This window comes from Engystomops pustulosus, chromosome 9 (assembly GCF_040894005.1).
Source record: "Engystomops pustulosus chromosome 9, aEngPut4.maternal, whole genome shotgun sequence".
In the NCBI taxonomy this organism is placed as follows: domain Eukaryota; kingdom Metazoa; phylum Chordata; class Amphibia; order Anura; family Leptodactylidae; genus Engystomops; species Engystomops pustulosus.
The window spans coordinates 3,501,037-3,513,140 of NC_092419.1; the positions used below are offsets into that span (position 1 = coordinate 3,501,037).

At 46.5% G+C, this 12,104-nt stretch overlaps 1 protein-coding gene across 11 annotated transcripts in view; it reads right to left on the minus strand.

Moving 5' to 3' along the window:
• Nucleotides 1–12,104, minus strand: part of COL11A2 (collagen type XI alpha 2 chain) — a 126,423-nt gene that overhangs the window by 53,279 nt on the left and 61,040 nt on the right. For 6 of the 11 annotated variants that reach the window (XM_072125750.1, XM_072125753.1, XM_072125749.1 and 3 more), the window contains exon 6: nt 9,475–9,591. The exons of the other annotated variants lie outside the window; for them this stretch is intronic. In XM_072125750.1, coding sequence (XP_071981851.1) covers nt 9,475–9,591 — 117 coding nt within the window. The remainder of the gene's footprint in view (nt 1–9,474; nt 9,592–12,104) is intronic. 11 annotated transcript variants of the gene reach the window in all.

Here is a 12,104-nt window from a genome sequence, read left to right on the forward strand (position 1 = left end):
ACACACAGGAGTAACACAGATCACACAGGAGTAAAACAGAGCACACAGGAGTAACACACAACACACAAGAGTAACACAGAGCACACAGGAGTAACACAGACCACACAGGAGTAACACAGACCACACAGGAGTAACAAAGAGCACACAGGAGAAACACAGACCACACAGGAGTAACACAGACCACACAGGAGTAACAAAGAGCACACAGGAGTAACACAGAGCACACAGGAGTAACAGAAACCGCACACAGGAGTAACACAGAGCACACAGGAGTAACACAGAGCACACAGGAGTAACACAGAACACACAGGAGTAACACAGAGAACACAGGAGTAACACAAACCGCACACAGAAGTAACACAGAGCACACAGGAGTAACATAGAACACACAGGAGTAACACAAACTGCACAGGAGTAACACAGAGCACACAGGAGTAACACAGACCGCACAGGAGTAACAAAGACCACACAGTAGTAACACAGACCACACAGGAGTAACACAGAGCACACGGGGGTAACATAGAACACACAGGAGTAACATAGAGCACACAGGAGTAACACAGAATACAAAGGAGCAACACAGAACACACAGGAGTAACACAGAGAACACAGGAGTAACACAAACCGCACACAGAAGTAACACAGAGCACACAGGAGTAACATAGAACACACAGGAGTAACACAAACTGCACAGGAGTAACACAGAGCACACAGGAGTAACACAGACCGCACAGGAGTAACACAGACCGCACAGGAGTAACACAGACCACACAGGAGTAACACAGAGCACACGGGGGTAACATAGAACACACAGGAGTAACATAGAGCACACAGGAGTAACACAGAATACAAAGGAGCAACACAGAGCACAGAGAAGTAACACAGAGCACACAGGAGAAATACAGACTGCACAGGACTAACACATAGCACACAGGAGTAACAGAGACTGCACAGGAGTAACACAGAGCACACAGGAGAAACACAGAGCACACAGGAGTAAGAGAGAGCACACAGGAGTAAAACAAAGAACACAGGAGTAACACAAAGAACACGGGAGTAACACAGAGCACACAGGAGTAACATAGAGCTCACAGGAGTAACAAAGACCGCACAGGAGTAACACAGAGCACACAGGAGTAACACAGAGCACACAGGAGTAACACAGAACACACAGGAGTAACACACAACACACAGGAGTAACACAGAGCACACAGGAGTAACATAGAACACACAGGAGTAACATAGAACAAACAGGAGTAACATAGAACACACAGGAGTAACACAAACTGCACAGGAGTAACACAGACCACACAGTAGTAACACAGACCACGAAGGAGTAACACAGAGCACACGGGGGTAACATAGAACACACAGGAGTAACATAGAACACACAGGAGTAACAAAGAGCACACATGAGTAACACAGAGCACACAGGAGTAACACACAACACACAGAACTAACACACAACACACAGGAGTAACACAGAACACACAGGAGTAACATAGAGCACACAGTAGTAACACACAACACACAAGAGTAACACACAAAACAGAAGAGTAACACAGAGCACACAGGAGTAACACAGAGCACACAGGAGTAACACAGAGCACACAGGAGTAACAGAGCACACAGGAGTAACACAGAGCACACAGGAGTAACACACAACACACAAGAGTAACACAGAGCACACAGGAGTAACACAGAGCACACAGGGGTAACACAGAGCACACAGGGGTAACACACAACACAGAAGTACAGAGCACAAAGGAGTAACACAGAGCACACAGGGGTAACACACAACACAGAAGTACAGAGCACAAAGGAGTAACACAGAACACACAGGAGTAACACAGAGAACACAGGAGTAACACACAGCACACAGGAGTAATACAGCACACAGGAGCAACACACAACACACAGTAGCAACACACAACAAACAGGAGTAACACGGAGCACACAGGAGTAACACAGAGCACACAGGACTAACACACAACACACAGGAGTAACACAGAGCACACAGGAGTAATACAGAGCACACATGAGTAACACAGAGCACACAGGAGTAACACACAACACACAGGAGTAACACAGAGCACACAGGAGTAATACAGAGCACACATGAGTAACACAGAGCACACAGGAGTAACACACAACACACAAGAGTAACACAGAGCACACAGAAGTAACACAGAGCACACAGGGGTAACACACAACACAGAAGTACAGAGCACAAAGGAGTAACACAGAGCACACAGGAGTAACACACAACACACAGGAGTAACACAGAGCACACAGGAGTAACACATAGCACACAGGAGTAACACAGCACACAGTCGCAACACACAACACACAGTCGCAACACACAACAAACAGGAGTAACACGGAGCACACAGGAGTAACACAGAACACACAGGAGTAACACAGAGCACACAGGAGTAACACAGAGCACACAAGAGTAACACAGAACACACAGGAGTAACACAGAGCACACAGGAGTAACACATAGAACACAGGAGTAACACAGAACACACAGGAGTAACACAGAGCACACAGGAGTAACACAGAGCAAAAATGAGTAACACAGAAGACACAGGAGTAACACAGATCATACAGGAGTAACACAGACCATACAGGAGAAATACAGACCGCACATGAGTAACACAGAGCACACAGGAGTAACATAGAGCACACAGGAGTAACACAGACTGCACAGGAGTAACATAGAGCACACAGGAGTAACACAGAGCACACAGGAGAAACACACACCGCACAGGAGTAACACAGAGCCCACAGAAGTAACATAGAGCACACAGGAGTAACACAGATCACACAGGAGTAACACACAACACACAGGACTAACACACAACACACAGGAGTAACATAGAGCACACAGGAGTAACACAGAGCACACAGGAGTAACACAGAACACACAGGAGTAACACACAACACAAAGGAGTAACACATAGCACACAAGAGTAACAGAGCACACAGGAGTAACACAGAGCACACAGGAGTAACACACAACACACAGGAGTAACACAGAGCACACAGGAGCAACACAGAACACCCAGGAGTAACACAGAGCACACAGGAGTAACACAGAGCACACAGGAGTAACACAGACCGAACACAGGAGTAACACAGACCGAACACAAGAGTAACACAGAGCACACTGGAGTAACACAGAGCACACAGGAGTAACACACAACACACTGGAGTAACACAGGGCACACAGAAGTAACACAGACCGAACACAGGAGTAACACAGTGCACAAAGGAGTAACACAGAACACACAGGAGTAACACACAACACACAGGAGTAACACAGAGCACACAGGAGTAACACACAACACACTGGAGTAACACAGGGCACACAGAAGTAACACAGACCGAACACAGGAGTAACACAGTGCACAAAGGAGTAACACAGAACACACAGGAGTAACACACAACACACAGAGGTAACACAGACCGAACACAGGAGTAACACAGAGCACACAGGAGTAACACAGTGCACAAAGGAGTAACACAGAGCACACAGGAGTAACACAGTGCACAAAGGAGTAACACAGAACACACAGGAGTAACACACAGCACACAGGAGTAACACACAGCACACAAGAGTAACACAGACCGAACACAGGAGTAACACAGAGCACATAGGAGTAACACAGAACACACAGGAGTAACACACAGCACACAGGAGTAACACAGAGCACACAAGAGTAACACAGACCGAACACAGGAGTAACACAGAGCACACAGGAGTAACACAGAACACACAGGAGTAACACAGAGCACACAGGAGTAACACAGAGCACACAGGAGTAACACAGAGCACACAAAAGTAACACAGACCGAACACAGGAGTAACACAAACCGCACACAGGAGCAACACAGAGCACACAGGAGTAACACACAACACACAAGAGTAACACACAAAACAGAAGAGTAACACAGAGCACACAGGAGTAACACAGAGCACACAGGAGTAACACAGAGCACACAGGAGTAACACACAACACACAAGAGTAACACAGAGCACACAGGAGTAACACATAGCACGCAGGAGTAACACGTAGCACACAGGAGTAACACATAGCACACAGGAGTAACACAGAGCACACAGGAGCAACACACAACACACAGTAGCAACACACAACAAACAGGAGTAACACGGAGCACACAGGAGTAACACAGAGCACACAGGAGTAACACAGAGCACACAGGAGTAACACAGAGCACACAGGAGTAACACACAAAACACAGAAGTAACACAGAGCACACAGGAGTAACACAGAGCACACAGGAGTAACACACAACACACAGTAGCAACACACAACAAACAGGAGTAACACACAGCACACAGGAGTAACACAGACTGCACAGGAGTAACACAGACCACATACAGGAGTAACACAGACCACATACAGGAGTAACAGAGAACACACAGGAGTAACACACAGGAGTAACACAGAGTCCACAGGAGTAACACAAACCACACAAAGGAGTAACACAGAGCACACAGGAGTAACACAGAACGCACAGTAGTAACACAGAACGCACAGGAGTAACACAGAACGCACAGGAGTAACACACAACACACAGGAGTAACACAGAGCACAAAGGAGTAACACAGAGCACAAAGGAGTAACACATAGCACACAGGAGTAACACACAGCACACAGGAGTAACACACAGCACACAGGAGTAACACACAACACACAGGAGTAACACAGAACGCACGGGAGTAACACAGAACGCACGGGAGTAACACAGAACACAGGAGTAACACAGAGCACACAGGAGTAACACACAGCACAGAGGAGTAACACACAACACACAGGAGTAACACAGAGCACACAGGAGTAACACAGAGCACACAGGAGTAACACAGAACACACAGGAGTAACACAGAACACACAGGAGTAACACACAACACACAGGAGTAACACAGAGCACACAGAGGTAACACAGACCGAACACAGGAGTAACACAGAGCACACAGGAGTAACACAGTGCACAAAGGAGTAACACAGAGCACACAGGAGTAACACAGTGCACAAAAGAGTAACACACAGCACACAGGAGTAACACACAACACACAGGAGTAACACAGAGCACACAGAGGTAACACAGACCGAACACAGGAGTAACACAGAGCACACAGGAGTAACACAGAACACACAGGAGTAACACAGAGCACACAGGAGTAACACAGAGCACACAGGAGTAACACAGAACACACAGGAGTAACACAGAGCACACAGGAGTAACACAGAGCACACAAAAGTAACACAGACCGAACACAGGAGTAACACACAACAAACTGGAGTAACACAGGGCACACAGAAGTAACACAGACCGAACACAGGAGTAACACAGCGCACAAAGGAGTAACACAGAACACACAGGAGTAACACACAACACACAGGAGTAACACAGAGCACACAGAGGTAACACAGACCGAACACAGGAGTAACACAGTGCACAAAGGAGTAACACAGAGCACACAGGAGTAACACAGTGCACAAAGGAGTAACACAGAACACACAGGAGTAACACACAACACACAGGAGTAACACAGAGCACACAGAGGTAACACAGACCGAACACAGGAGTAACACAGAGCACACAGGAGTAACACAGAACACACAGGAGTAACATAGAGCACACAGGAGTAACACAGAGCACACAAAAGTAACACAGACCGAACACAGGAGTAACACAAACCGCACACAGGAGCAACACAGAGCACACAGGAGTAACACACAACACACAGGAGTAACACACAACACACAAGAGTAACACACAAAACAGAAGAGTAACACAGAGCACACAGGAGTAACACAGAGCACACAGGAGTAACACACAACACACAAGAGTAACACACAACACACAAGAGTAACACAGAGCACACAGGAGTAACACATAGCACGCAGGAGTAACACGTAGCACACAGGAGTAACACATAGCACACAGGAGTAACACAGAGCACACAGGAGCAACACACAACACACAGTAGCAACACACAACAAACAGGAGTAACACAGAGCACACAGGAGTAACACAGAGCACACAGGAGTAACACAGAGCACACAGTAGTAACACAGAGCACACAGGAGTAACACACAAAACACAGGAGTAACACAGAGCACACAGGAGTAACACAGAGCACACAGGAGTAACACAGAGCACACAGGAGTAACACACAACACACAGTAGCAACACACAACAAACAGGAGTAACACACAGCACACAAGAGTAACACAGAGCACACAGGAGTAACACAGACTGCACAGGAGTAACACAGACCACATACAGGAGTAACACAGACCACATACAGGAGTAACACAGACCACATACAGGAGTAACACAGAACACACAGGAGTAACACACATGAGTAACACAGAGTCCACAGGAGTAACACAAACCACACAAAGGAGTAACACAGAGCACACAGGAGTAACACAGAACGCACAGGAGTAACACAGAACGCACAGGAGTAACACAGAACGCACAGGAGTAACCAGAACGCACAGGAGTAACACACAACACACAGGAGTAACACAGAGCACAAAGGAGTAACACAGAGCACAAAGGAGTAACACAGAGCACAAAGGAGTAACACATAGCACACAGGAGTAACACACAGCACACAGGAGTAACACACAGCACACAGGAGTAACACACAGCACACAGGAGTAACACACAACACACAGGAGTAACACAGAACGCACGGGAGTAACACAGAACACAGGAGTAACACAGAGCACACAGGAGTAACACACAGCACAAAGGAGTAACACACAACACACAGGAGTAACACAGAGCACACAGGAGCAACACAGAGCACACAGGAGTAACACAGAGCACACAGGAGTAACACAGAGCACACAGGAGTAACACAGAGCACAAAGGAGTAACACAGAGCACAAAGGAGTAACACATAGCACACAGGAGTAACACACAGCACACAGGAGTAACACAGAACACACAGGAGTAACACAGAGCACACAGGAGTAACACACAACACACAAGAGTAACACAGAGCACACAGGAGTAACACAGAACACACAGGAGTAACACACAACACACAGGAGTAACACAGAGCACAAAGGAGTAACACAGAGCACAAAGGAGTAACACATAGCACACAGGAGTAACACACAGCACACAGGAGTAACACAGAACACACAGGAGTAACACAGAGCACACAGGAGTAACACACAACACACAGGAGTAACACAGCACACACAGGAGTAACACAGAACACACAGGAGTAACACAGAACACACAGGAGTAACACACAACACACAGGAGTAACACAGAGCACACAGGAGTAACACAGAGCACACAGGAGTAACACAGAGCACACAGGAGTAACACAGAGCACACAGGAGTAACACACAACACACAGGAGTAACACAGAGCACACAGGAGTAACACATAGCACACAGGAGTAACACAGAGCACACAGGAGTAACACAGAACACACAGGAGTAACACACAACACACAGGAGTAACACACAACACACAGGAGTAACACAGAGCACACAGGAGTAACACAGAGCACACAGGAGTAACACAGAGCACACAGGAGTAACACAGAACGCACTCAATTTACTTATGAGCACAATTGAGCACAAAATCAGAAGCCAAAATAAGAAAACAGAAGCATATAAAACACTGCCAAAAATACAGGAATACATAACTAGAGACACATAAAAATGAAAAGTCTAAAAGCAATCAATTAGAACATAAGAAAATCTATTGCAAATTATATAGAACTGCTTCTATATCAGGAACACAGACCTGCAGACAGCATTTTATTTTGCTTACCTTCTCCTGCTCTATAACATGCTGCCTGCAGATAGGACACTCTGTACAATCTGCTCAGCTCCTCCTGCTCTATAACATGCTGCCTGCAGATAGGACACTATGTACAATCTGCTTTGCTCCTCCTGCTCTATAACATGCTGCCTGCAGATAGGACACTGTGTACAATGATCTCAGCTCCTCCTGCTCTATAACATGCTGCCTGCAGATAGGACACTATGTACAATCTGCTCAGCTCCTCCTGCTCTATAACATGCTGCCTGCAGATAGGACACTATGTACAATCTGCTCTGCTCCTCCTGCTCTATAACATGCTGCCTGCAGATAGAACACTATGTACAATCTGCTCAGCTCCTCCTGCTCTATAACATGCTGCCTGCAGATAGGACACTATGTATAATGTGCTCAGCTCCTCCTGCTCTATAACATGCTGCCTGCAGATAGGACACTATGTACAATCTGCTCAGCTCCTCCTGCTCTATAACATGCTGCCTGCAGATAGGACACTATGTATAATGTGCTCAGCTCCTCCTGCTCTATAACATGCTGCCTGCAGATAGGACACTATGTATAATGTGCTCAGCTCCTCCTGCTCTATAACATTATTCTACAAAAATATCAGATCAGACTGTTGGACGTCTGCCTGATTTTCTTTCATTATAAAGACTGGACAGGAGACATATAAGAAGATTTGTCCTTGCAAAAAAAATGTTTAAAAATGAAAGTTCTTTGAAATCGAAACACAAAATAATGTACTTATAAATTATTGGAGGAAATGCTAGTGTTCCCCTCGGTCAGCTCCCAGCACTCTCACACTGCTCCCGAGACGCCTCGAAATGTTTCAGAAAACTTCTATCATTAGTTTCAACACCTCAAAACCTGATATGGAAGGTAATTACAATAAAAATGTGGATTTTAGGAGAAGCCGGAGGAGAGTGCAGGGAAGTGACGCAGAAGGGGGAGGAGCTTGTCCTCCTGTCACTACAGGGACACAGAAGTCCTGGGATATGTCAAAATGTTTGATGACATCAAGGTTTAGATTGAAAAATTATCCTTAAAGGACATCTACCACCAGGATGAAGGACTGTAAACCAAGCACTGACATCCTGATGTGCGCCCCCTCTGGCAGGATCCGCTCTTCTTTAAGCTTCTTATGCCTTGGTTTTTAAGAATTAAAGCCTTTAACAATTATGCAAATGAGCATGAGGGGCTCCAGGCTCCATTAACACCTAAGGAGCTCGGAGGCTCATTTGCATAATTGTAAAGTCCTTTTTTGGGGGGGGGGGAAACCAGGGAATAGGAAGCTAAAAGGAGAGCAGATCCTGCCAGAGGGGGCGCACACCAGGATGTCAGTGCTTGGTTTACAGTTCTTCATCCTGGTGGTAGATTTCCTTTAAAGCGTTTGGAATAATGATCAAGGACAAGACTCACAGAAACACAGAAACATAGACATAAAACAAAATATACGAGACACATAAGAGAGTGAAGCAGACACATGATAGAGATAGATCCCTTATGTACTGATCAGATGGAACATGAGTGTATTCCTGAGCCACGTTCCTGGCTGGGCAGCCTCCAGTTATACAGTAACACACGGCAGACGCGATGACGCCACACATGACACCCACAGGTTACCTGCTCACTGGCGCCCCCTGCAGGTGGGGCACTTGTAGTAGGTGGGGCAGACGTCCCTTCCTCCTTATTGTCATAATAGTAGGGGTATTCATAATACTCCACCTCTTCCTCTGCGTACTACACGTGGGGGAGGGGGAGAGGGCAGGAAGCAGAGAGAACAGGTAAGAAACAGACTTCATAGAGATTGAGACGTGCTGCAATGCCGAGACCAAGTCTCATCACAACCTACAAACCATCCGGATCAGTTAGGGCCACAAATATTTGGACAGTGACACAATTTTGGCGAGTTGGGCTCCGCGTGCCTCCCCATTGGATCTGAAATGAAACCTCTACAAGAGAATTCAGGTGTAGGAATTGTAGACATTTCTTTACATTCCACATTTTAGGAGCTCAAAAGTAATTGGACAAATAAACAGAACCCAAACAAAATATTTTTATCTTCAATATTTTGTTGCGAATCCTTTGGAGGCGATCACTGCCTTCAGTCTGGAGCCCATGGACATCACCAGACGCTGGGTCTCCTCCTTCTTAATGCTTTGCCTTTACAGCCACAGTCTTCAGGTCTCGCTTGTTTGTGGCTCTTTCCGTCTTAAGTCTGGATTGGAGCAAGTGAAATGCAGCTCAATTGGGTTCAGATCTGGTGAGTGACTTGGCCATTGCAGAATGTTTTTTGCGCTCATGAACTCCTGGGTAGCTTTGGCTCTATGCTTGGGGTCATTGTCCATCTGTACTATGAAGCACTTGGCTGAATCTGGGCTGAAAGTATATCCCGGTGCACTCCCGGTGCTCCTCTTGTCTGCTGTTATGTCATCAATAAACACAAGTGACCCAGTGCCACTGAAAGCCATGCATGCCCGTGCCATCCCGCTGCCTCCACCATGTGTTACAGAGCATGTGGTGCGCCTTGGATCATGTGCCGTTCCCTTTCTTCTCCAAACTTTTTTCTCCCCATCATTCTGGTACAGGTTGATCTTTGTCTCATCTGTCCATAGAATACTTTTCCAGAACTGAGCCGGCTTCTTAAGGTGTTTTTCGGCAAATTTAACTCTGGCCTGTCTATTTTTGGAATTGATGAATGGTTTGCATCTAGATGTGAACCCTTTGTATTTACTTTCATGGAGTCTTCTCTTTACTGTTGACTTAGAGACAGATACACCTACTTCACTGAGAGTGTTCTGGACTTCACCGTTAGTGTTCTGGACTTCACCGGGAGTGTTCTGGACTTCACCGGGAGTGTTCTGGACTTCACCGGGAGTGTTCTGGACTTCACCGGGAGTGTTCTGGACTTCACCGGGAGTGTTCTGGACTTCACCGGGAGTGTTCTGGACTTCACCGGGAGTGTTCTGGACTTCACTGGGAGTGTTCTGGACTTCAGTTGTTGTTGTGAATGGGTTCTTCTTCAACAAAGAAAGTATGCGGCGATCATCCACCACTGTTGTCATCCGTGGTCTTTTTGCGTTCCCAAGCTCACCAGTCACTACCTTTTTTCTCAGAATGTACCCGCCTGTTGGTTTTGCTCCTCCGAGCATGTCTGCCATCTCTCTGATGGATTATTTCTTTTTTTCAGCCTCAGGATGTTCTGCTTCACCTCAATTGAGATTTCCTTTGACCGCATGTTGTCTGGTCACAGCAACAGCTTCCAAATGCAAAACCACACACCTGGAATCACACACCTGGAATCACACACCTGGAACCACACACCTGGAACCACACACCTGGAACCACACACCTGGAACCACACACTTGGAATCACACACCTGGAATCACACACCTGGAATCACACACCTGGAATCACACACCTGGAATCACGCACCTGGAATCACACACCTGGAATCACACACCTGGAATCACACACCTGGTATCAACCCCAGACCTTACAACTACTTCATTGATTACAGGTTAACGAGGGAGACGCCTTCAGAGGTAATTGCAGCCGTTAGAGTCCATTGTCCAATTACTTTTGGTCCCTTGAATGAGAGGCGGCTCTGCATTACAGAGCTGTGATCCCTAAACCCTTTCCCCGATTTGGATGTGGAAACTCTCACATTGCGGCTGGGAGTGTGCAGCCCATATTATATATAGAATTGTTATTTCTGAACAGGTTTTTGTAAACAGCTAAAATAACAAAACTTGTGTCACTGTCCAAATATTTCTGGCCCTAACTGTAAAGACAAATCCATAACCTACAAATCATCCGGATCCAGAGACAAATCCGTGTCAATTTCTCAGCACAACTAAATTTCATTGACTTCTCTGCTGCGTCTGAACATTATAAGACGAGGTCTCGATCTCATTCCACCACGGAGGTCGCAGAGATGACGGAGGGGCTCATCCCACTCAATCTCAAGGACAGAGAATTAACCATGAGTAACACTCAAAGGAAGAGACCGGACTGAGAGGGAGGGGGAGAAGGACAGTAACATCTGCATCTATCATATGGGGGGGGGGGAGACCCCACTGTGGGGGTCCTGGCAGTGATACTACAGGGGTCTTTCACATTAATGATCCTGTAGGTCAATGTCAAACCCTTGAATAAGCCTCACAACACAACTACGGACATGTGACCTCAGCGAGGGCTTCTTAAAGGGTCGGACATTGACTTACAAAGCAACTTATAGAACACCAGGGTC